At 41.0% G+C, this 27,041-nt stretch overlaps 1 protein-coding gene across 1 annotated transcript; it reads right to left on the bottom strand.

The window, feature by feature from the left end:
* Nucleotides 1–12,671: 12,671 nt before the first annotated feature.
* On the bottom strand, nt 12,672–25,954 carry LOC141627248 (uncharacterized). Its single transcript, XM_074440614.1, has 2 exons — nt 25,619–25,954; nt 12,672–13,048 (listed from the first exon to the last, which is right to left on the bottom strand). The coding sequence occupies exons 1-2, from the start codon at nt 25,727–25,729 to the stop codon at nt 12,821–12,823; spliced, it is 339 nt and encodes a 112-aa protein (XP_074296715.1). The 5' UTR covers nt 25,730–25,954; the 3' UTR covers nt 12,672–12,820.
* Between the last annotated feature and the right edge of the window lie 1,087 nt (nt 25,955–27,041).

Below are 27,041 nucleotides of genomic sequence, written 5' to 3'. Positions count from 1 at the left end.
GATGTCACACGGATTTAATAAGCCATCACCTAAGTTAATTCATTCACGTAATGCTAGATTTTCGTTCACTTTAAATGAATTAAAACTAAGTTGATGAGATCTTCCTCGTATAACCAAAAATTGAGAATAGTCTTCGTCGGTAGGCATAATATGACCCCTTTTTACGTCGGGTAAGTTGGAACTGATTGACCTATTTTATCTCAACACTATGGTCACTCGTACGATCCTGTGATTATGGTGGACTATAGATAGGATTTACGGAAATCTATCGACCAAGAATTCTAACGGTAGAACTAGCCAAACAGTTGGCTTATCAATTTACGGAAATTGAGTCTTGGGATCATTTGTATTATTCTTGAGGTAGATCGATTATACAAATGCAATGAGTCTACACGTTAAAATGAATTTTAATTAGACTTAAATCACCTCGATGAGTTGCTTATTTCGTTTTGTTTTTCTTTCTTTTTCAGTGTAGAACACGATCATTTAAACTGCTAATAACAAAATGGCTGGCCGTATGAACGACCCAATGCCAAGTGCCACATTGGACCGTGAGTCCCGGCTTCGGATCTTCATGAATCGGATGAATCGATCTACTCGATCAAGAATGATGGATCAAACTTCGCGCGGACGGGAGGCAAAGATTACGGAATGTTGCCATCGGCGACGGAAGCTCAAATATCCGATAGAGCCCATCCCGCCAAACCCAGGCCCCACGGCCGAGCTAACGAGATCGCCACGTATAGCGATTTCGTCATGGAAGCGGGTGCGATAAAGAACGTACTCATTTTTGCAATGGAATCCAATTTGCAGAAACGCTTCATAGCCCAAGGTGCAAACAAGATTTTCACCACGCTCACTAAGGAATTCTCGAAAGCACCGAGAATCGTGACCTATGAGCATACATGTCGCTTCTTTGAGGCGAAACTCCGGAAGGGCCAACCGGTTAGCCCACACATTCTCAGCATGATTGAGAATGTCGAGAAACTGGAGGCACTTGATTGTAAGATCAGCGAGAACATCGTGATCGACCGCATGCTTCATTCACTCCACGATGGTTTTGCGCTCTTTAGAGCCAATTACTATATGAATGATTTGAAGAAAAGTCCTCATGCACTACACTCCCTTCTCGTATGCAGAGAAGGACATGAAGTTTAGTGGGAGCCTGAAACAGGATGTTCTCGTTGTGTCAAACAAGGGCAAGGGTAAGGGCAAAGCTCGGGCAGACCTAGCGTAGGTGTCGAAGTTTAAGAAGTCGGGATCGGGTAAGAGTGGGCCTGGTGAGTTGAGCACCTCACCAGGCGCGACAAAGAGCAAGACTGGTAACATGGAATGCCATCATTGCCACAAGACTGGGCATTGGAGGCGTACATGTCCTGTATACCATGAGGACATAAAAGCAGGTCGCGTTACTCCTGTTGGTATGTCTTTTTCTTCTTCTACTTTTGTTCATATGATTGAGATTAACCATGCAAGTTACGGAACTTGGGTACTAGATACTGGTTGTGGTTCTCATCTATGCAATCATTTGCAGGGGCTCCGAAACATCGAACCCCTCGTAAAGGGTGAGGTGGACCTGCGTGTCGGGGATGGAGCACGAGTGGCTGCCGTCTCGAGGGGAACATATGTGATCCAGCTTCCTAGCGGATTTGAGTTATTTTTATATAACTGCTATTATGTACCCAGTCTATCTAAAAACATTATTTCAGTTTTTGCACTTGACAAACTTGGTTTTTCATTTGTAATAGAGAATAATAGCTGCATTTTCTCATTACACGATATGATTTATGGCAAGGCAGTCTCCATGAATGGAATTTATGTTTTAGATCAGACCACTGAAATATTGCGCGTAATGAACAAAAAGTTAAAGGTTGGTGACAAAGATCAAACTTATCTATGGCACTGCCGTATGGGACACATTAATGAGAAACGCGTTAAACAGCTCATACAGAATGGAGCTATCTCGGCCTTTGATTTTCAATCATTTGGCACGTGTGAATCATGTCTCATTGGTAAGATGACTCGAATTTCCTTCAAAGGTGTTGGAATGCGCGCTGCTGACCTATTAGGACTCATACATACGGATGTGTGTGGACCTATGTCAATCACCGCACGAGAAGGCTATAGGTATTTTATCACTTTCACGGACGATTTAAGTAGATATGGCTATGTCTACTTAATGAAGCATAAAAGTGAGTCCTTTGAGAAATTCAAAGAATACCAGAATCGGGTACAGAACAACCTGGGTAGAAAGATTAAAACACTACGATCAGACCGTGGTGGCGAGTATCTTTCACACGAGTTTGATCAACACCTTAAGGATCAGGGATTGCCTTACGCTTAACTCCACCTAGAACACCTCAATTGAATGGTGTGTCCGAACGGAGAAATCGAACACTACTTGATATGGTTCGATCCATGATGAGTCACACCGTATTGCCTGATTCATTGTGGGGTTATGCTCTTCTCGTCACCGCTCTAATACTTAACCGAAGTCCGTCTAAAGCTGTTGACAAGACTCCATATGAACTATGGAAGGGAACGGTCCCCAACTTGTCCTTTATACGGGTTTGGGGCTGCGAGGCTTATGTCAAGTGGAGACATGAGGATAAGCTCGGCCCGCGATCGGTCAAGACATACTTTATAGGTTATCCTAAAGGAACATTTGGTCATTACTTCTATTCGCCAACCGAACAACGTGTATTTGTTGCGGCTAGTGCGACATTCTTAGAGAAGGAGTTTCTCGAGAACGCGAAGAGTAATAGAACCTTCAAGCTGTCGGAGATTCCAGAACCAAATGCCGAGCAACTATTGGAGGAACCAGTTCCTTCAATCCCGGCTGCGGTTAGTATTCCTGAGGAACCTAGGAGGTCGGGAAGAGTCTTTATTCCTCCGGACAGATACATTGGTATGGTCGAGGAACATAACATAGATGACATTCTGCTCTTAACGAGTAGTGAACCCGCAACCTATAAAGGTGCCATGACTAGTACCGACTCAAAGCTATGGCTTGAGGCCATGCAATCCGAGATGGACTCCATGTATGAGAACAACGTATGGGATCTTGTTGACTTGCCTGCTAAGGTTCGTCCCCTTCAATGCAAATGGCTTTACAAGATAAAGCATTATGTGGAAGGTCAACAAGATATCTATAAAGCACGACTAGTTGCTAAAGGTTTCACCCAAGTGCCAGGTTTGCACTACGATGAAATTTTTGCACCCGTAGTTTCTGCAACCTCAAGCAACAAACCGTAAACGGCGCCACCTTGGTCCAGGACCGCGGGCGCCACAAAGGGAGGAGGTGGTATGAAAGTAGCCGGTAGGTTCGGCTGAGTCTGTATCTGGTCAGTGGGAGTGGGAGTAGGAGTGGTAGTAGTAGTGGGAGTAGGGGTCGGAGCGGGAGTAGCCGTGGAAGGCTGGGTGCTCCCTGAAGGTGTAGACCCCTCTCCGGTCTCAAGACGCCGCTTCTTGGCGGCGTGTGCAGTGGGAGGTGGTCGGCGTGGAAGGTGAAGGTCAGGCAGTGGTGGCAGGCGGGCGCCGCTAGCAACAGTAGAAAGGGGCTCTAGACGGGGGAGAGTCTCACAAGGTAAGCCAACACACAGGAAGCCGTCAATCTTCCATGTATGGTAGTCTGGGGTCAGCCAATGCTGAGAAAGCATGGCATCCAGACTCAGTAGCCTCTCTCCCTGGAGGTACTACAAGTCACGAGGCCAAACGGGGATGAGAGAACGGGCAAGAATGGTGGCTATGCCACCGCAGGCAATGGTTCCCGTCTCCTTCTTCCCCTGGCTCTGAAGGTACTTGGCGGTCAAGTAAGCTATGTTGAGGGTAAAAGGACCCTCACAGTCGATGTTCAGGTAACCGCCCAGGATGGAGAGCTCGGTTTTTGTAATGTTGTTCGGCTCCGTTCGGCCAAAAATAGTGCTCCCCATCAATCTAAGAAAACAACGGACAGCGGGGAGGTGGACCTGTTGGAGCTTTCGCTCCTGAAAAGTGGTGTGGGCCAGGGTCCTCCAAAGCTGACGGAAGACCCTCCTAGGGGCGGCAATCGCGCCCGTAGAGGTAAGGCCAAGTAACCTACCAAACTCCCCTAAGGTCATCGGAAAGGTCCGGTTAAACAACCGGAAGGACACTGAAGAACTAGAGGGGTCAGCATCGTGTGCCCCTGAGGAGAAGGTAAAGGAGCTGAGAAACTCGAGGCTCAGCTCCAGAAAAGTGCGGCCGCTCATAGTGATGAGCCCGGCCATCCCCGTGCCCCGTAGTAAGTGACAAACCGACTCGTAAATGCCGAGTCTCACAAGTGCCGATTTCTCTAGAAATCGGGAAGGAACATGCACACATCCTAGCAGGTCATAAAATTTCTTACGATGTAAAGCGTTAACAAAATGTACCTGCGGGTAGTCTGGGTGAGGGTCGAGGGAGGTGTCCCCTCGGACCGTGACTGTGCCAGAAGTAGAAGCAGCAGCTGAAGCAGAAGCAGTAGAAGTAGAGGTGGCTGCGGCTGGCGCAGAACAAGACTGTCTACGACCCTGGCCTCTGGAACCCGAAGTATTAGCCCGTGCAGTGACGGAGTGAGGGACCAGGGCTGCTCTGAAAGCAGCTGCGGCTGCTGGCGAGTCCACCACAGGAGTAAAAGTAGTGGCTGGTGTAGGAGTAGTGGCTGCTATGGCCACCACTGAAGACGAACTAGCAACAGTGCTAGTAGTGGTGGTGACCGTAGAGGAAGTGGCAGCTTGAACTGAGCTAGCAGCAGAGCTAGCTGGAGCAAAAACTGTACCTGCAGCTGAAACTACGAACACTGGGGCTGCAGTAGTGACTAAAGCGAAGGCGGTGGCAACAGCAGGGGCCACCGTCTCACTCAAGGACGGGCTAGAAGTGGAGCTGGTAGAAGGCAAAGAGGTAGACTCCATCCTGTAAACATAGGGCAGGGGGTATGATAAGAAAAATAGTGGCTAACAGAGGCTAAACAGCAAGAACCAAGTAGTTAAACCTAGAAAAGTCCCCTACAGTCGAAAATTTTCGACCTTCAGCACATAATTCCCAACAATCCTCCAAAATTTCGAATTTCAGTATGCAAACAGCGATAGGGAACGGGATAGCAGGTAACGACAGTAGCAAGTAAGCAACAACTGAGGTTAATTAAGGCAAGGCAGCATATGAACCCGTCTGACAGTCGAAAAATTCGACTTAAACAGCCATAATCGCAAATTTTGTGTAAAGGTCCAAATTAAGCATGTTTAAGCATCGACAGGGGTGTGATATCATTCAACAATCAGCAGCAATTTCGCAACAATGATGCTAACTAGACAAATTACAGCAACAGTAACCAAAATGACAGTCGAAATTTTCGACTGTCCTGAACGCATATCGCAAAAATCATGTAAAATTCGAAAAAGACATGCAACAAACAGCGAGGAAGTGGGATTGATCATCAAGCAAGAAAGATACGGGTAGGCAATAACAAATTAAGTCGAAAAATTCGACTAAACAGAATTTCAAACCCTAGAACAATTTACCTCATAAAATTTGAAAATAATCGAAATTAAAAAGCAATGAGGGAGTAGAAATCACTTACTTGATGATATAAATCCTACAAATGCAATTAATCTTCAAATAAACAAGCAAAAGAGGCGATTTTTTGAGCTAAAAACCGTAAGCCGTAATCCCTTTTTAGAACCATGAAAACGAGCACAATCAAGGGGGAAATTAAGGGGCTTTGAAAGATTAATAAGCAAGAAACAATTTGTAGGAGGCGGATTTGGTAATTAGGCAAGAAAAATGGGGATTTGGGGATGAATTTATCGCAAGAGGGATGAGGGACGAAAGAAATTAGGGGAAAATGAAATATGAAACCAAAAATAAGAAGTTTAAAGTAAAACTCCCTGCGTCCTGTGCATTTTCACTCGATCGAGTGGTTTTAAACCACTCGATCGAGGACTTTGATGATCCAGTTGCTCGATCGAGTAGAATTCTACTCGATCGAGAAGTCCCCTTTATTGCTTTACTCGATCGACTGGAAAAAAACATTCGGTCGACCAATTTTTCACTCGATCGAGCTCGTTTCTCGCGTAAGCTCTTGAATTTCGTCTATTCTTCCCTCGGAATGCGTAAAACTTCCCCAAACCTGCATAAAAACACGCACAAGAACATCCCAAAATACCAAATACGCATAAGAACAGTCTATAGTCTTAATTCTAAGCTAAAAACAGTCTAAAAGCTAATTGTCCTAATAAAAGCATAAAACAAATTCAACATAAAATTCAAAAATTATTTATTACAAGGTGTTACACGGGGCATTTCCCCGCTCAATTCCCATTGCAATTCAGTAGCCCCTTGGTGGGCTCCTGACTGGAGGACATCATCTCAGCAGCGTTGATTGTCCTCTTCAACTTCCATGAGCATGAATTATCATTTGAGACGGTAGGAGGGGAATAGTTCACATCCACATAAGCACGAACTTTCCTCATCCTTGCTCCTCTATCACCGTCTTTAGCATCCTCACTTCCAGTTTGATTGACATTGATCGCACCATGTCCCTTAACAGCTCCTTCATTGCTTTCATCTGTACCTGCAGCAAGGAAAACAGACGAACTTTCCTCCTTTTTGCTCTCAGTTTGAGGCGGAGGGGTAACAATTGCAGCACAATACTCCAAATTTTCAACTGGAGTGTCAATAATAGGATCAATAGAAGAGAGAGCATTGCAAGGCTGAGCTTGCATGGGAGCCTTTCGGGACTTAGACTGCTGAAAAATCAGCTCCTCATCCCCTACCTGAAAGGTCAAAGTCTTCCCCCCGACGTCGATAACTGCACGGGCAGTAGACAAAAATGGTCTTCCTAAAATGATAGGGGTGTGTGCATCTTCGGGGATGTCTAAAACAACGAAATCAACGGGAATAAAGAACCTCCCGATCCTCACAGGTACGTCTTCTACTATACCTAGTGGCCGTGATATACTACGGTCGGGCATCTGGACTGTCATGTTGGTGCAACTCAGCTTTGTCAAACCAAGTCTCTTAGCCAGAGACAGCGGTAAGACACTCACGCTAGCGCCTAGATCGCATAGCGCGTTATCAATCAAAAGGGTACCTATATGTCATGGAATTGAAAAACTACCCGGGTCTGACTCCTTAGGAGGTAACTTATTTTGAAATAGGGCTGACCCCACCTCAGTCAAAGCTATCGTCTCACTATCATTAATATTCCTCTTACGCGATAAAATTTCTTTCATAAACTTAAGATAAAGAGGGTACCTTTGTCAGTAACTCGGTGAACGGCACAGTGACTTCCAAGCTTTTCAGAAGTTCAACAAATTTGCCGAATTGTTGATTGGCCTTAGAATTCTGCAGACGCCTCGGGAAGGGAACCGTGATAGGTATCTCGAGTCCCTTGTTTCTCTCTTCCAATGTATCTTCCGGAGCAAATTCTGTATCCTTTGGACACTTCTTACCTCTCGAACGAGGTCTTTCCGGTGATTTATCGCTTAAACGAGCACTAGCAGGCTCTCGAATAAGCTTCCCGTCATCAAAACTACTCGATCGACCAATATACCCATTCGATCGAGTAGAATATTCAATAATATCACTCGATCGAGTGAAATTTTCACTCGATCGAGCAACTCCATTTTGCTCTTCACTCGATCGAGTAGAAAAACTACTCGATCGACTAGTGCCATTTTCTTGTTTACTCGATCGAGTGGAAAAACCACTCGATCGAGCACTTTCTTGCCCAAATCTGCTCGATCGGCCACCTGAAACCAGTCGATCGAGCACTTGCTTTGCCGTGAGCTCACTTTCTTCGACAGAACACTGTTCATCATCAGTTACAGCTCTCCTCGGGTCTGATTTTTTTATTTCCGGTCCCTCATAAGAACGACCGCTTCTCAGATTTATCAAGTTTACCGTCTCGTGTGGATTCTTCTCATTTTGAGTCGGTAATTGACCCTGCTTTCTTGAGGATTGATTCATGGCTAGTTGGGCAACTTGAGTTTCAAGTGCCTTTATGGACGCATCTTTCTGTTGATCACTCAGCTGAAACTGTTTTGTAAAAGCTTTCAACATGGACTTAAGCTCACCAATTTCACTCACCCCACCGGAAGATGATGCACCGTGATTAGAAGGAGTAAAAGAAGGGGGCTTCTGAAAGCCTTGTTGATTCTTATGTGGAGGAACATAAGGTTGCTGCTGGTGCGGAGGAGGTGTAGGATTGAGCACATTTTGACTAGTCCATCTCAAATTGGGATGGACTGCCCCTTGATTATTGTAATAGGAACCTCCTCCTTGCCTATATTGTTGAAAGGCAAGGACTTGTTCCTTCTCTACGAGACAGCCAACAGCAGTGTGGCCATCATTACTCCCACATCTCTCACATGTGACAGTCTCTCCTCTAGTAAGAACATGGACCGTCTGAGGCTCCCCAGCAGCTTGTAACTCCAACTTGTCAAATCTAGCATTCATGGCTTCCAACTGAGCCATAACCTGCTTATCAACTGCATGAACTATTCTAATCCCATCCCTCGGGTTTCCATACTCAGCACTGTGATTAGCCATCTATTCGATAAGGGACCATCCCTTATCATCATCAGTATTCTCCTGGAATCTCCCACTAGATGTCGCATCAAGTATGGCTCTGTGGTCGTCATACAGCCCATTGTAGAACTGATTAGCTAGAAATCATGGGTCAAAACCATGGTGAGGAATAGACCTCACCAACTTCTTGAATCGTGACCACGCCTCATAGAAACTTTCATCGGGAGCCTGTCTGAAACTGGTAATCTTGGCCCTCAGCAGATTGGTGCGTTGTGGAGGGAAATATCTCTTGTAAAATGCAAGAACAAGAGACTCCCAATCTGTAACCCCAGCAGATGTGCGGTCCAAGTCAGTCAACCACTCCCTGGCTGAATCAGCTAAGGAGAAGGGAAATAGAACCTCCTTGATCTTATCTTGAGTTACCCCCTTAGTGGCGGGGATAGTAGAACAGTAATCGGTAAAGGTCTCCATATGCTTCCTCGGATCTTCACCTGCCACACCTCTATAAATATTTCTCTCCACCAGATTGATATAAGAAGGACTAGTGTCGAATGTATTCCCATCCTCAGTCTGGAGATTGAAACCTTTCGGAATAGAGGATGCTTTAGGCACTGAATGACTAGAAAGTTTTGGCATCTTTACTGTAGAAATCGGACTGTCTTCGAAAAGAGAGTGATGTAGCTCTGGCTCGAAAGTACTCAAGTCTTCCTTTCGTGATTTTCTCTACAGACGGAGTCTATGTCTGAATAATCTCTCTGGCTCTGAATCAGCTGAAACTAATTCAAACCTGTCTGACCTGGGCATAAACAACACTGAAGAAAATAATAAGAACGACCTCAAGGAATAGAGATTCCCTGAGACGGATAAAATAAACGAAACAAAAAACAGATAGGGCAATTGCCTCCCCGGCAACGGCGCCAAAATTTGACACGTCTACCTGTCAAAAATAAAACTAACTAAACTAACTAGATAGCTAGGGAAGTCAGGTCGATCTCCACAGGGAGGCAAGATATCTGTAGAAGTCCGTCTATTTGGTCACAAATGGGGGGGGGGGGTTGTTTGAATTGTTATCTAAACTACGAGTTTTGAGGGAAAGAGAAATAAAGAGCAAGAGCGATAAAGGCAAGAATTAAGGATAAAACTATCAGATAGAGAGGGACATGTCAGGATTTCGGTTCACTACGGTAGTCCAGTGACTCAGGTGTAAATGACTCAGACGAATTAATGTAAGACGGAAGTTGAAAGGTCCTTTCGGTCCACTTTCTATCCTAAAATACCACTAACTTAACTTTCATTCTCATCAGGGTAGTCTACTGTTCATAACAGGCCTATTTAGTCCAATCTTTCGATCTAGGATTAATTTTAGCCAGATTAAAGGATAACTCAGAAGTGTGCACTCAACTAAGTCGATAAAATATAATTAAATTGCTATGGTGACAGAGTCTTGTAATTAATTCATCTAATTCATTTACTACATCGCCACATTCCTACCGCAGATCCCCTAATCCCAACATGAAAGGGATTTAGCTACTCATGTCAATAATTAAACTAATAGCAGATAAATTCCCACCAGTAAACATTATGAAATAACAATAAAATTGCATAAAAGAGAAATTAGGGCAGAAGAATAATCGAAATAGAACAAATGATTAAAGCAACAAATGATTAACTATTATTAAGGGAAGAGAAAGGAATTACAATCAAGCGAATCCGGCGTAAAGAACACAAAATCCGAGTGAAAACAATCTGAGAGCAAGGTTACAGTGAAGAGAAAAGCAACGTAACAAAGTTTACAGTAGAAAGTTTTGATAACGAAAAGATAGATCCTAATGACATAGTAAAGCGTGCTTAAATAGCAAAGTAATTAAGTTTAGCGAAATAAACACTCACACGGGCTGTTTAGAAGCCCATAACAGCAAAACCACTCGATCGAGTGGATTAAAACCACTCGATCGAGCAAAACCTCAACAGCCTTTACTCGATCGAGTAGAAAGTTACTCGATCGAGTAACTCATCTTTCTGCAGCTAAGGATCGAGTAGAATTCTAATCGATCGACCACCTTGGGACGTAAAAACCACTCGATCGAGTGGTAAAACTTCTCGATCGAGTCCTTTAACTTCCAATCAGCTCAAGTTCGCGCCTGAATGCCTCGTAATTCGTGCCAACACGCTTCCCAACGCAGTATCTCACTCTGGAAAAATCCCGTCTCCTCTAAATGTATGCGAAAAGGACGAAAAAGAGTACGATTCCACTACTTTCGCGTTCATTTCTACAAAATGGACAAAACGAACCAAAGTAGCCAATTCGGGGCAAAATACTATAAAAACAGTATAAAAATGCATTGAAATACGTGCTGAAATAGGCTAAAAAGACTATATAAAAAGCACGTATCAAAAGATATGCACCAAAAATTAAAGGAAAAATTTTATCGCACGGCAATTAGGCCTGCCTTACTTTACGGTTCCGAGTGTTGGGCCGTGAAACATTGTCACGTTCAAAAGATGAGTGTGGCGGAGATGCGTATGTTGAGGTGGATGTGCGGACATACAAGGAAAGATCGATTAAGGAATGAGGTGATTAGGGAAAAGGTAAAAGTGGTGCCAATAGAGGACAAGTTGATGGAAAACCGACTAAGATGGTTTGACCATGTGAGAAGGAGACCTATGGACGCAGCAGTTAGGAGGCTGGAGACTTGGAGAACAGAAAAAGTCCCTAGAGGTAGAGGAAGACCGAGACAGACATGGTTGAGAGTGATAGAGCACGATATGAGACTTATGGGGCTTGAGGAGAGTATGGTGATGGAGAGGGCACAATAGAGGGAAAGGATACATGTGTATTTTTAGTATTTGATGTTTTTTTTTTGACATATTTAGTGTTTTTATTTAATTTTAAAAAATTAAATTATTTGTTCTTCTCTCCTTTATTACACCTTTTTACCAACCACTTTCTTATATATTTTACGTGGTTTACTTTTAAGGCATTCCGGATCCTTAATTCTATTTCGGTTTTCAAAACCGTTTTAACCCTTTCTCTCGATTTAAATTTTAAATTTTTATAAAAGAAATCTGGAATTCGATTTTAAAACTTCTAAGTTTACCTTAACTTTACATTACATTTTCGCTCTCCCTTTTGTTTTTCATTTTCCCTTTTCTATTCGCATTTTGAGGTTTGTGTTCACCCATGGACGGTTCTAATGGATGATTCATGTCAGCCGACCCCAAATCATTTTGGGATTAAGGTTCTGATATTGTTGTTGTTGTTGTTGTTGTTGTTGTTGTTGTTGTTGTTGTTGTTGTTGTATCATTCTTTCAGTTAGTTTTATTTATTGTCAATGAAATTGTCTTATTTTTTTTAATATCTAACGTTGTTATTTAAAAAAAATTATTCCCTAGTGTATGAAATATAACTAAAATACTCATCATATTAGAGTAGTTATTAGTTAATTAAAACATTTAGAAAACTACAAAATTAGCTTATTTAGAGTAAATAATAATAGAAAAAGTAAGAGAGAGGTTTTGGTGGGGTAGAGAATGTGGAAAATGATTCGAAATGTTGGAAAGTGGAAAATGGAAAATGATTGGGTTTGTGACCTAAGTCGTGACTTTCTACTTGGAAGAGTGAAAGTTGGTCAAGATTAATAAGGTGAGATTAAGAGTAAAAATGGGTCGCGATCTAATTAGCGAAACCCTTAGGGATGGTTTAATAGCAATTAAACAATCAATAAATAAATGTTGATGGCATATTTTTAGAACCACCTCTCAAACTCAAAGTCATCATGTGCATCTTATGTCACCGAACAACAAAGTAATAGACGAAAGTTTGGTCAAGTTGTATCCGAAAGGTATGTAAAAATGGATTTTTCCTCTATATTATATGGCCATACCTTAATTATATATGGATCAATGATATAAATATTAAAAAATCACAAATTATCATTTGTGACGTCAGATATCCGTCACAAGCTTGTGACGGGTACCGTTTTCTCTCACAAAATGCCATTGAGAGGTGAGTGGAAAGCACATGGGGTGCTCCACCTTGTCCCCTCTCCCTTTTTGTGAGAGGTTACAAGCTTGTGACGGGAGTAACCCGTCACAATCAAGACTAGCTGTTGTTAAATATTCTTTTATTCATTGAAACAATGAAATAAAATTTAACGAAACATGAAGATACATAACAAATTTAGATTACACAACTACATAGGGAAAAATGTGTTCTTTATTTTGTTTTCTTGATACGAGGGCTTCATCAACCCAAGATATAATATCAAATAACAAAAATACAGAAAAATGAGGCTCACAACTTAGAACGAGGGTGACCAGCGGTGGTATCTATAACGTGACAGAAAAATCTAGCAGGAGGAACCGAAAGATGAGAGTAAAAAATGGCAGCTAAACTGGTAATAAGCTTCTTCTTGACCATGGAGTTGATGCCACCCATTGATATCAACTGTGCAAAAATGGCCGGGTCTTTACTTCCTGTGAATGATATGGGTACGGATCCATTTAACACCACCATCACCAACTGCAGTAACCAACAATTTATACTCTTTAATATTCACGTGTTTATTTTCTAATACTGCATCCAAACAATGTACTATTACACTATTGGGCCTTTAAAATTGCGACAAAGAAAGGGACATATAGCAAAGGTACTATTATTGGCCAATCGATAGGTTTCCTACTCGAATTTTGTTGCCAGAATCGATTGCAGTTGTCAATTAAGTAAATTAACGACAAAATATACTATGTACTCGTAAAAAGAAGAGTGAGATTTGAATTTGCAAATCAATACGCCGGAGTACCTTACAAGACGCAGTACAGTGTAACAATTTTGTACTCTAATAACTTATGCATCTTAATTATATACGGAGTATGCTATTATCAGATGACTTACATAAATAACGAAAAAATTAGCATACAACTTTAATGTACGTTATATTCCCTTTTATTCAGCCTATAATTCCTCTTTTATTATAGGGATATTTTACATGGTAACACTTTTAAAACATACATGGTGCCCCTAATTATTGTCATTATCACTAAGTGTACCCCTAAACTTTATTTTCCGTCAATTAAACTCAGTTTTAGGCGTTAAGTGATTATTTGGACACGTAACCAAGATTGTCATTTATCATCTCATGACATAAGGACTCTAATAGGCTCAATATCTATCTTTAGACGTGATAATTTGGCTAGGAATCAATAAATTTTCGGTCAAAATTTTTTTAGCCCATATACATCAATAAAATATTAGGATCAAGATGGATATTGAGCCTAATAGAGTCCTTATGTCACGGGATAATAAACTACAAGTTTGGTTACGCGTCAAAGTCATTACCTAACGCCTAAAACTGCGTTTAATTGATGGAAAATAAAGTTTAGGGGTACACTTAGTGATAATGATAACAATTAAGGGTACCATGTATGTTTTAAAAAGTGTAGGGATATATACTATGTAGAAAGTCAAAAAATTAAGGAATACCATGTATAATATCGCTTTATTATAATATACCTCACACATCAATACTATATATTAAATCCAGAAAACAAGCGACTTCAATATAATTAAATAAATTTATACAAATTAATTATACTATATAGTTTTAAATCACTAGCACCGTGTGATGGACCCGATTAAGGGATCTCAATGCAAATATTATTATATAGTTTGGGTTAAAATTAAATTATATAGAAGCTTGGTAATTTTACTAAACATTTGTAAGAGATTAAAACATGGTTAATTTCCTTAAAATAAAATAATTTATTAAGATGGTAAATTTTCATAAAATAAAATAATTAATTAAGATGGTCAATTTCAAAGAGATTAAAAGAAAGAAGATGTCTGGTAAATTTTCCTCGATATTTATAGAAGACTAGAAGATGATCAATTTCCTTAAAATAAAATAATTAATTAGTATAAACATGTACACTTATGTTATTAATTATTATCATCATAAAATTATATATTAAATTTAAAATTTATGCAATTTTATGCAATTTTATAGTTTATTAGATGTATAGAGATGTTAATTATTTAACATAAAAAAATATAATATAAGTAGGTTATAAATAATTCAAGTTAGATTCCATAATATATAATATTGCATAATTCTTTCTATTTGATTTAATGCATATATGTAATATATTTATATAAATATATAATCCTTTTAAAATTGTATGCCTAAGTAAGTAAAAGTAATTTCATCAGTAAAGAAAAGAATCGTAGTAACATTAGATATAGTTATATGATAGTAATCACTCATTTGAATAGTAAAAGTAACAATATTATCAGCGAGATTAGTGAAAATGGTAGAAACAACAACGGGAGTAGTGAAATAATCAATATTAATGCGGCAATAGTGAAAGTAACAATAGTTACGGCGGGAGTAGTGAAATTATCAATATTAATGCGGCAGTAGTAACAGTAACAATAATTACGGCGGAAGTAGTGAAAGTAGCAATGATTACGGGCAAGTAATGAAATGTTATTACTATTGTTTCATTAGTAAGAATCCCCTATTTACTAAATGAATAGGTGAACTCCAAAATTTTCCCTCCAAAAAGCATCTTTATAAATAAGGAAACTATTGATAATTTAATTGTATTCACTAAATAAGGTAATTAATTTAATTGTATTCACTAAACTTGACTCATGCTATGTATAAACAAAAGTATAAATCGTTTTGATTACTTTCATGACAAAAACAAATGAAAGAATTAATAAATTGGAATTATTAATTTTGTGGTATAAAAAATAGTTTTTTATAAAATACATTTCAGCACGTTACTTAATTCTCTTTGACTAATTTTCAGTTTTAATTTTTTTTTTCTCGAAAAAATATACAATAACGAGAAAATGAACAATTAATTAGATACCTCATACCACTATTATTTTGCAGTTCAATTTTACTCTGTTTTTTTGAATAATTTACAGTTCAATTTTTTTTCTCATATCAAAATATAATGACATGAAATATGAAAAATTAATGAAGTATTAATTTGACATTATTAAGTAATATAAAAGTAAAAACTTTATAAATACCGCGCATTCATTGTGCGGGAGCTAAACTAGTAAAATATTAATAGCGGGAGTAGTGAATTTGTCTGAAAATGTATTTCATCGTAATTTTAGGATATGTCATTGAAAAATATATTAATGATAAATTTAAAGGTTATGCAACTTTAAGTAATTTTATTTAATGAAAAAAAATTAATGGTAATTAAAGGTAGCCCGGTCGAAGTCGGGAACCAATACAAGTATATTAAAAAAAAAAAGAATATTAGGTTGAATAAAAGGGAGCAGTAAATAAATATAGAAACAAAAATTAAATTAATTGAACAGGTCACGTGCTAATCGTAGTCAAGACTCAAGAGCTCAAAGCTTACAAAGCACTAAATAATGCTTTCTTTGATCACTTCTCCCTGCCACTAAATCTGCACATGCACCTGTTTTATTGATAAACTACTCTGAGTAAACACTCTCTCTATTTCTTACTCTTAATTTTTTGTTCATTATCTCTAATACATATTATATATCACAAAATCTCATTTGTGACGGCGATATCCGTCATATAACGGATAACGTTTTCTCTCACAAAATACCCATTAAAAGGTGAGTGGGAAGCATATGAGGGTGCCCTACCTTGTCCCCTCTCCCTTTTTGTGAGAGGTCACAAACTTGTGACGGAATTAGCCCGTTACAAGCAAGACTAGCTGATTATATATTATTTCATTCACCCATCATCATTCATTACTTCTATTTATGACTGTTAGATCGTGTCAAGAAATAATCTAAGCTGTTTAAAATAAATTGAGAGAGGAGGTAATGGAGAGGATCTTAATTGCTAGACTATCAGGAGTGGGCATTAAGGTATTGTTTAAGAAAAAAGACACCACCATAACAAGCTTAATACACTCTCTAAATCATTAAATGTTTCCCTTCGATCAACTTTTTACAATATTTGATACCTCATTTCAATCCTACTTTTTGGATTCATATGTAACATGTAATTGTTACTACTATTTGTTAAAGAAAAATGAAAGGGCGTTATTGGATGACACTAAATTTGGGCGTCACCCTCTTATATGGGGTGGATGAGGACCCCTTCAATTAAAAATGGTTATGCGAGGGTGACACATAATTTGGACGTCACCCGGTGATGGCCTATCACTATCCTTTGTTAAATACTATCATCTCTATAATTTGTCATGGATTTCTTTACTAAAATTGTTGATTTGACTTAGAAAAGTCACATAGAAGTATTATAATTTTTGAACTTTGAAGGATTAAATAAGCAAAACTTTATAGTTACCCCTTTATTATCACGGGCCTCTTTGAAAAAACATTTGAAGCAAGAAGATTACTCAATTTTGTTATCGTGAATACCCCATTTTTGGAAAAGCCATAAGAAACATGTACTTTTTGTAAATAATATAAACAAATTTTCAATTGTGACACACACTTTTCGTCATAGCTTGTAACCTCTCACATGATGCGAGTGGGAGAAAGTTATAACGATTACAACAAACAATTCTTATAGCTTTGATGGTGGCGCGATAGTCAGAACAAACAATGAGATGAGGTGTGCGATGCGGTTGCGGATGTTCTTGCAAATATTCTGCTAAAGATGGTGGATCAAATCTTGGAGATTTTACTTGGAACGATGTTCCTTCTTTTGTTGAAAACCTTTGTAATTTAGACATCTCTTCGTGTAATTTGTTGGAGTATAAATCCACTTGTGAGTCCCACATCGGTGAAAAAGAGAGAGATTGTCTATCTTATAAGGCCTAGGGGTGTTTCTCCCATTGCCAATTGGTTTTGGGAGATAAGAGCATTCTTGGGCTTGTGAGTTAGACTTCTCTCCTCCACCGCGGGTAAGGCCAGACCCGTCTCGTGTTTATTATAATTCGGACTCGATGGGTTGTATTGAGCTCTTCCCTGACCCCCAACCGTGACTCATCTGCTTATGTAAACTCAATTTTTTTAATTTAAGCTCCTATTTTACCAAAAAAAAAAAAACAATTCTTATAAAACAAATACTCCGTAATATAGATATAGATAGTTTAATCTACACAAAAGGCTTAAAGAAGTGTGTCATTCTTAGCTTTCATTGTTTAGGAATAATATCACACAATTATCCCAGGTCAATGTCTTACAATTTCCTAAGTTATTAATTTGTGAAAAAATTCTAGAGAGATGTAAATTCTAGAGAAATAATAGAAGATAATACTACAACCACCACTTTAATAAAAATAATAGAAGATATTATAAAACCCCCCTTTTTTCTGACCCCTTCACCAACCACCATGACCGTTATCATCAACAACCTGATCCACCACATACCACCAACCCAACCACCTCAGGGATCCGTTGCCCCTCCGTCGTCCGCCTCTATTCCCTCTATGCCCAACCTCCTGGGGTCTTCCGATCGCTCTCCGCACGCTGACTCCCCCTCTCCACCTACGCCACCACTCTCTCCACCCACAACTCAAGCCACCTACAAATCTGCCCTCACCAACTCCCTCCTCAACCACCACCCAAACCCCTCGAAACCAAAATTCCCCATTTTTACCCCTGCTCCGGCCAATTCCCAGAAATCAATCGAGCCTTCAATTGAAATTACGCAACAAGTTATCAATTCAATTCGATCTAAGTGGGAGAACTCCCTGATTATCAAACTTACCGGAAAATCCATTGATTCCGGTCACCTTGCTGCCTCCGTCAAACAATTATGGAACTGCAAGCATACCCTGCACCTCATCGGTCTTGGCAAGGGCTTCTATTCCTGCAAACTGGAGTCCGCTGCTGATCTTACCAATATCAAAGAAAATGGACCTTGGTTTGTCCAAGGCCATTACCTCCATGTTCAAGCTTGGACCCCAAATTTTCAACCCTCAACGGCTTCAATTACCTCTATTCCTACCTGGCTCATCCTTCCCGAATTGCCAATCGAGTATCATCGTGTCGATATTTTAAGAGCAATTGGTAATTCTATTGGGGTGTTTATCAAGCACGACCCCAATGGACTCAATAGAAACAATGCGAGATTTGCTCGAATTTCTGTTCACCTCGACCAGTCAAAACCGATCCTTTCTAGAGTTTGGCTGGGTAATTTTTGCCAAGAAGTCAAATTGGGAGACAAACAAATATTTTGTACAAATTGCCATTCTTTTTGCAAGGGCTCATGCTCAGTCAGTCCTGCACCCTCAGCACAAGCTCCGGTCTCAGCTGGTGACAAAGATGCTAAGGTTGCCAAATCTAAGATTGTGAAACCTACTACTGAGTTAGACAATGACTCTTCACTGACATCTCCTGAAAATTGGACTATGGTCCCGTTTTATGATTCTGGTAAGACCAATCGTTCCCTCCCTACCCTACCCTCCTTACCTTTTACAAGTAAACCCTGTCCCCCTTTATCATCTTTATCTGACATTAACCCCACCTCCCCCTTTTCCCTCTTCAAATTTAAACTGGACCACACTTTTGGCCTTCCCTCCCTCTCTACCTTACTAAATCAACCTTTCTTTTCCCAACCAAACCCCCTTTTCCCAGCCTCCCTTAAAAAATCAACTGAACAACAATCCCCTGCTTCTCAAAATGGAACCTCAGCCCGACCAGAACATTGCCCTCCCACCTCCTCCTCTCCGCCTATCTATCCCCTCCTCTTACCTACCTCAAGCACCCCTCTTCCTTTCCCCTCCACCATCCCGCCAACCCATCACCCTCCTCCTTTACCACCAGGACGCAACCCCAAAGGATTACTTCCAACCCCCGCCCCTTACCCTTCTAGAAGTGCCAATCAACGAGACCACCTTCACCCACGAACTTCGCCTCGTCTCGCCTCAAGTATCCGTCCCCAACCTCCGTCAAATCCTCGCAAATCCGTCCAACCCTCCACCTTCCTGTCTAAACCTGTGTCTCATCAACACCAGGATGCTGTCGAGCTGCCTCCACCCGGCGCACCTTCCCGACCTCTCGGACCTAAAAAATCTGCCCCCTGTCTTGATGTGCTTCATCCGGTGGTTCCTCCAAAAACACCACTTCCTCCACCCGTCCCTAACTGTCCCACCCGAGCTCCAATTCCTGATGGACCCTACTCCCATCTTGCCTCGATTGAGAAGGGTCTATCTATTGAGTTTGACATCCAGGGACCTCCGAGTTGCGAGCTTCTCAAACTCGGTGGTGAACTTCCGAACCGCCATTCCTCTGAAATTGCTGGATGTTTGGATCAGTTGGTCAACGGCACCAAATGCGGGTCACAGAGAGATTTTCATGACTCTGTGCGGGTCGAACTTGCACCCCCTTCCAGCACACCTAAGCCGCGTACCAGGCGTGGTAGAGGCCGTGGGTTTTCCGGGAGCTCAACCTGAGCTATCTGACTTGTTTTCTTCCCCTCGGAACATGAATATCCTCTATTGGAATTGTCGAGGCATTGCTAGACCCTCCTTCCGCACCCATCTCTCCTACCTCATCAATGCCCACAACCCTACCATTGTTATCCTTTCTGAGACAAGAGTCAGGTCCCCAAATTCTCTCATCATCGTGCGGAAGCTTCCGTTCGACTCCTTCGAGGTTCTGGACCCGGTGGGTTTCACTGGCGGTATTATCATCCTCTGGAATGCTTGCAAGGCAACGGTTTCCCTTCTCAACAAGCATGAACAATTAATCAATGTGGTGGTTCAGGTACCTCTTTCTCCCCTCTGTTTTCTTCTTTCTGCTGTTTACGCTAGCCCGAAATTTCGCATCCGCCGTGGCCTTTGGACTGACCTGGTTAACTTAGCTGATAATCACAATTTCCCGTGGGTCTGCGTCGGTGATTTTAATGAAGTTACATGCTCTAATGAGAAACTGGGGGGTCGGGGCATTAGACAAAACAGAGTTGACTTGTTTACCTCGGCCCTTGACGCTTGTGACCTTATTGACATCGGGTTTTCTGGACCTAAGTTCACTTGGACCAATAGACGTCGTACGAATCCCATCTTGGAAAGACTTGACCGGGTTTGGGTGAACCAGTTATGGCTTAACCATTACCCCAATTCTCATAATTATCACTTGACCCGCCTCTCTTCCGACCATTGTCCCATCATTCTCAAAACCTCCCTTCCCCCCCACCCTGTTGTTAAGCCCTTTAAGTTCGAAAACTTCTGGTTATGTGAGCCCTCCTTTTTCCCTCTCGTCTCCTCTACCTGGCCCTCCCTTAGTGGTTTCCCTCCGACCAAAATCTCTAGCCTTAGCCTTACCCTTCGTGGATCGGGCCCCGTGACTTTTAGCGACCTCCCTAAAAAGCGGGCCCACCTCTCCTCTCGCCTCCTTGGGGTTCAAAAGGAACTCTGCTCCCACCCAAATTTCAGCTTTCTCCTTGACCTTAATGAGTCCCTCTCTAGTGACCTGAGCCGCGTCCTTGATTTTGAACACCTCTTCTGGCTTGATAGAGCTCGCATAAATTGGCTCACGGATGGCGACCGGAACACTTCCTTCTTCCAAAAATCGGTTACCCTCCGTATGAGCTTCAACCGCATTCTCTCACGACCAATGATGTGGGCGCGGTCATCTCTGGCCATGATGCCCTTAACTCCCACATTACTCACCATTTCACCACCCTTTTCACTTCCTCGGGAAAGAGGTTGTCCATCTTACACCTCCCACCCAGGGCCCACCCGTGGGGACCTCCTTTTCCATGTCTTTCCTGATTCCTTCTAGTGAGGAAATCCATTGCGCTCTCTTCTCCCTTGGTTCTAACAAGGCCCCTGGACCTGATGGTTTCCATGCGGGTTTCTTTAAACGTTCTTTGGGATATTCTCAAGCCTCGACTTTATTCCTTCATCGAAACATTTTCTTAACTAAAACTGTTCCCCTATCTATCAATAAAACTTCTATCTCCCTCATCCCAAAAATCCCTTCACCTCAAACTATCTCCAATTTTCGACCCATTAGCCTTTGTAACACCACCTACAAAATCGTTACAAAAATCATTGTCAACCGTCTCAAGCCCTCATGCACACCTTAATCTCCCCCAACCAGGAAGCTCCATTCCGGTGAGAGGTACCGACACCAACTTTATCATTACTTCGAGATTCTCCATTCTATGCATTTCTCCAAGAGTAAACCTACTGGTTTGCTCTTAAACTCGATCTTGAAAAGGCCTTTGATATACTTGAATGGGACTTTATCGGATCTGCCTTTTTTCGCGGTCAACATTGACCCCGACACTATCTCCCTTATTATGAGCTGCATCTCCACGACATCCGCCCATGTCACTCTAAATGGCTCTTCCCTCGATAGTTTCCTCCCTTCCCGGGGAATTCGCCAGGGCGACCCCCTCTCCCCCTACCTCTTCATCATCTGCATGGAAGCCCTTTCCCGCCTCATTCATCTCTCCTGCTCTGAGAATGAGTGGACCCCTTACCCGCTTGGGAAAGGGGGTGCCTCTTTTTCCCACCTCCTCTTTGCTGACGATATCCTTGTCTTCGGTAGGGCCTCAGAGAGAAACCTCTGTGCCCTCCAAGACACTATCCTCTCCTTTTGCACCACCTCGGGGCAAAAAATCAACTGCCTCAAGAGCAAAATCATCTTCTCCAGACACACCCCTCCTTCTGATATCTCCCTCTTCGAAGAGGCCCTTGGCATTAAGAAAACCAATAACCTTGGCACCTACCTAGGCTTCCCCCTCCTGGGAAAAAAACCTAAGAAGGCTGACCTCCACTTTATCATTGATAACATCCAATCGAAGTTAGCTACCTGGAAATCCCGTTTTCTCTCCCGTGCTGGCAGAATCTGCCTCATTAAATCCACTCTCAATGCTTTACCCTGCCATGCAATGCAATGCATCCGCCTTCCCACCTCCATCCTCAATAACATTGACAAAATCACCCGCAGCTTTCTCTGGTCCAGTCAAGCTTCTAAGAAACTTCACCTTGCCAATTGGGATCTTGTTACTCGCCCCCTCTCTCTGGGAGGCCTCGGTATCAAGGCCGCCAAACCCTTAAACGACACTCTCTCCACTAAGCTTAGCTGGAAAATCCTCCTTGATAAATCCTCCCTCGCTGCCAAAGCTCTCCGTAGTAAATATCTCACCCCCGTTCCTCGGTCTTTCTCCTACGGCTCACACATTTGGAAAAATGTGGGTGTTGGATGGAATCTTCTCAAAAACCACTTGTCTTGGTCCATTGGTGACGGCTCTTCCATTGGGCTTTGGGATGACCCTTGGTTATGCCCCGGGCCCCTCAGAGCCATCATCTCTGGACCCTTAAACCTCCCTTCCTCTACCGCGAAGCTGAGCTCCATCATCTCTAACGGATCCTGGTCCCTTGACTCTCTTGACTTTGTCCTCCCTGATCACATTGCCCTTCATATCCTTTCCCTCCCCATTCCCTCCTCTCCTAGGCCGGACCTTCTCACCACCTCCCTTGCCCCCAAAGGTAAATTCTCTCTTCTTGAAACCTATCTCGTCCCTTTCTAGCCCTCTCATCCCCCCTACCCCTCCTCTTAGCTCTCTCCCCCCCGACCTGTCTTGGCTTTGGGACCTCCATACCCAACCCAAGATTAAAGTTTTTATCTGGCTTGTTTGGTGGAACAAGCTTCCCCACAAGGTTTCCCTCTTTGCTAGAAACATCCTTCCGAGCCCGTCTTGTTCCACTGTGTCACGTCCTCCATCCCCGAGACCTCCCTCCATGTCCTCCGCGATCGTAGCCTTGCCCGGACACCTGGACTTCCCTTGATGTCCACCCTTCTTTCTTTACATCGAACCTTCACCGGTGGATCTTCGAGAACTGCAATTCTCCCTCTCCTAGCCGGAACACACTCTTCACCTTTTCTATCCGGCGCCTTTGGCTTAGGCGCTGCGACCGACATTTTCTCCTCCTCCTCTCTCGAACTCTCCCCCTTTTTTCCTCCATTATCTCTCAATCCACTACGGACCCTTGCCAATGCCCGCTCTCCTACCACCTCCCCGTGTGCAGTACCATCCCACTTGATGCCTTTAGCTATCCCGTTAGGTGGGCCCTTCCGCCGCTTGGTTGGCTTAAAGCCAACGTTGACACGCTCTCTCTCCCTCTTCTTGTTTAGCCGATTCGGGGTGTGTCATTAGAGATTGTCATGGGTCTTGGGTTCTTGGTTGGTCTACCCGGTTCCCTGGTACTTGCCCTTTCCTTAGTGAGGTCCGTGCTATCCGTGATGGGATTCTACGTACTAGTGTCCTTGGGGACAATGTTCTGATTGCCTCTGATTGTCTTGATGCCGTTAGTGCCATCCTCCGTCCTATTGATCCGTGTGGTCCCTTTGCTAATATTATTCTTGAGTGTAGGGCCCTCTTGCAGGACTCTCCCCATTTGAAGCTGGTGTTTGAGAAGAGAACGGCCAACCGTGTGGCGGATGCTCTTGCTCATTACTCCGTCCATGATGTTAGCCCCGCACTAGGTTGTTTTGAGTGGGCATTTGCCCCTCCTTTTGTTGTTGATCTTTGTACTACAGACTTTGTTTTGGCCTGCGCGCCTCTCTCCCCCGACCCGCCCCCTTGATGTAACCTAACTCTTTTTTATTTATTTATCTATGTTCTTTCCTTCCAAAAAAAAAAAAAATGTCTTACAATTTCCTTAAATTCCTTTGTCAAGGATTTAACTCTAACCCCATCACAATTTTTTTCCCCAAAAATCCAAATAGTCTAAGAAATGACAAAATTTTTACACGTCCATTTATTTAAAATAGTATTTGACTCATTTTATACATACGATGAATTAAAAAATAGTCATTTTAAACGAGATATTGTATTTCTTTTCTATCAAGACCGTGTCTGTCTTGTGATCAACTTAGTACGGACAAACTTAGAGTGGGGATGCATAGTTCAATACAAACGAGAAAATGATGTTACACACGACACATATCTACTCCTAGATAACGCCTTCTGGGCTTCTACTTTCTTCGGACGATAAAAGACAATAATAATTGCTACTAAAAGCTCTCTTCATCATAATATCATCATTAGCATATTCTTTCACATTAGTTTCGACCTAATTCATTTCTTTACCTTTTCCACCTATACTAAATGCATGGGTGCTTTAGGTTTCACACATGAGTGCTTTAGCTTATCTTCGATTCTTCCTTAAGACGACATATCTGTCTTAAGTATAAAACGGATTAAAATACTGCACCTCAAATCGCAAAATCTACTCTACGGTTTATAAAAAGGTAGTGATTTTTGGATAAATAGTGATCATTTTATGTTAAATAGAGACTATGACTATTTTTTATTACTAAAAAATAACTATTTGTTTCAAAGTGGTTAGCATATCATGAATGGACAATGGTCACTATTTACCAGAAAATGGTCATTTTTTGTGGGAAATTACACGGGGTACAACCGTCGTCCCAAGGATTATTGCACCCGAAATAGATAGATGACACAAGAGTTTGTCATTCCCAGATATATTGACCTGTTTCTTATTTAAGAAAAAATACCCAATTGTGAACAAGAATTTGTGTAAATAAATAAGACGGTAATTTAAATTAGGAAAATGTGCAACAAATAAAGAATGGATTATTTACGGAGCATGGTTTGCATAATCTTGTCAACTTCCTATATCACATAAATGGCTGAGTAATAAATTTGATTTAGTTGAGGGTTTGAAAATAGAGTACCAATATTTGAAGATTGGATATTATTAATAGTGTAAGACTGATTTTCTCGCAATTGATGTTAAACACAGGATAAAAGTAAAGACATTGATTGATATTAGTCGTGGATTTTAAAGACCCATCTTAAAGACTTGTGGGTAGCGCCCTATCATTATCGTAAAAATAAATTCGACATAAATTTTTAAGTTTAGGAATAAAGAGATATAGCTTAAAAGTTAGGGAACGTAAGATCGAGTTTCTCAGTATTTCCTCCGAGTTGAAGGCGCTTCAGTCATCGTAATTCGTATTGCTTGTCCTCAAATTGTTGTCGTCAATAACTAAGTTTAAGGATAAAAAGAGCTAGAGAGATTGAGTATACCCAGTAGCTAGGTTAGGTAGCGCACATGATATATACTGTATAATATACTAGTGACGACTGCAATGGTGTAAATAAGAATGAAGGAAATAATAAAGGGTACATACATGTTCAGGACGACCAATAATGGAGGCAATAGCGGAAGTGGCTTCAGTGTTAATAATGTCCACATCAATCCCTTCCAAATCCACGTTGGTGGTTATGTGCAACGCCGGCATTATTTTTCTTCTTCTCTTCTGCTTCTGCTTCTGCTTCGACTTCTTTTTATGAAATGAAATATGTGATATGGGATGCCCTTTATATATCAAAAATTCTCACTCGTAGTCCCGCGGAACAACCTTAAAGTCTATTTTAATATTGACTCGCTTTCTGGGTCCAGTATGGCGGATTATTATTAATGAAATGGTTTTTGGTGTGAAAGGAACTCAAGTTTTGTTTCTGAGTGGATGGCTTCCCAAAGCTGCTTATCCGTGTTCATTCAATGAAAACTAGTTTTAAACCCGTGCAAAAGTCCTGTGCAAAAGCAATTTTACACGGATATGTATTTGGGCTGATATTAATATTTTTGGATGTATTTTTTTTTTTTGCATTTCTATTGTACTTATCTAGTTGGTCTAAATCAGCGATCTACATAATTAATGTTTAAACTTGTTACAAATACTTGTTCACATGGTTTAAGAGGAAATAACAAAAAGATTTTTAGTTTAAAATATATCGTACTATCTAGTTTGTAAAAATTATGCATGTAATTTAATCGCATTATATGTAATTCAATCCCGTAATTAAATGTAATTCCTTCTCGTAATTATGTAATTTTATTATTATTTAATTTTTTTTTTAAATTATGTAATTCATTTATTTGTAATTAGTTTTATTTTTTCCGATTTGTAATTCATTCCGCTTATATGCCATTAATTTCATTTATTCGGAATGTATAAAATTATTTCATAGTATTATTTCATAATATTTGTTCTAAGACGGAATTTGTCGCATGTTTATATAGCCGTAATTCTGAAGAAATAAATACGTTGCACACTAACTGGTCCCACCATAACATGTATTTCCAAAAAAAAGGCTGAATTAATGACGTGACACGCCCTGGATTGAGTATTGTGTTCTGAATTAATAAAGATAAGATTAAGAATTGGGTAAAAGATTTTTGTATATTGATAATTGAATTAAATTGTACAATGAGGATTTATATACACCCAATAACAATATTGTCGAATATTAATTTACCTATTTTAAGGCCTAAAAACAAGGTAACCATAATTTCGGTGCCACCCTAAGTAAAATAATCAATTAATTACGAATGGTAAAATCAGTTTTGATATTGGCGCTTAATACGGAAGGGTAGAGAAGTCAACTCTTTGTCTCCAATGTCAATATTTTGAATGTACACAGCTATGGCCTCGTGCATCTTTCTTCCTCGTACAATGTTTATACAATGATACCCACTTAATCACGTGTTTTAAATCTCGACTACGAAAGGAATTATAGATAGATAATACAAGCAAACAATTTTTTGGC

This window comes from Silene latifolia, chromosome Y, assembly GCF_048544455.1.
Source record: "Silene latifolia isolate original U9 population chromosome Y, ASM4854445v1, whole genome shotgun sequence".
Lineage (NCBI taxonomy): Eukaryota > Viridiplantae > Streptophyta > Magnoliopsida > Caryophyllales > Caryophyllaceae > Silene > Silene latifolia.
Note: the sequence above shows the minus strand (reverse complement) of the source record. Positions and strands in the feature narration are given on the sequence as shown.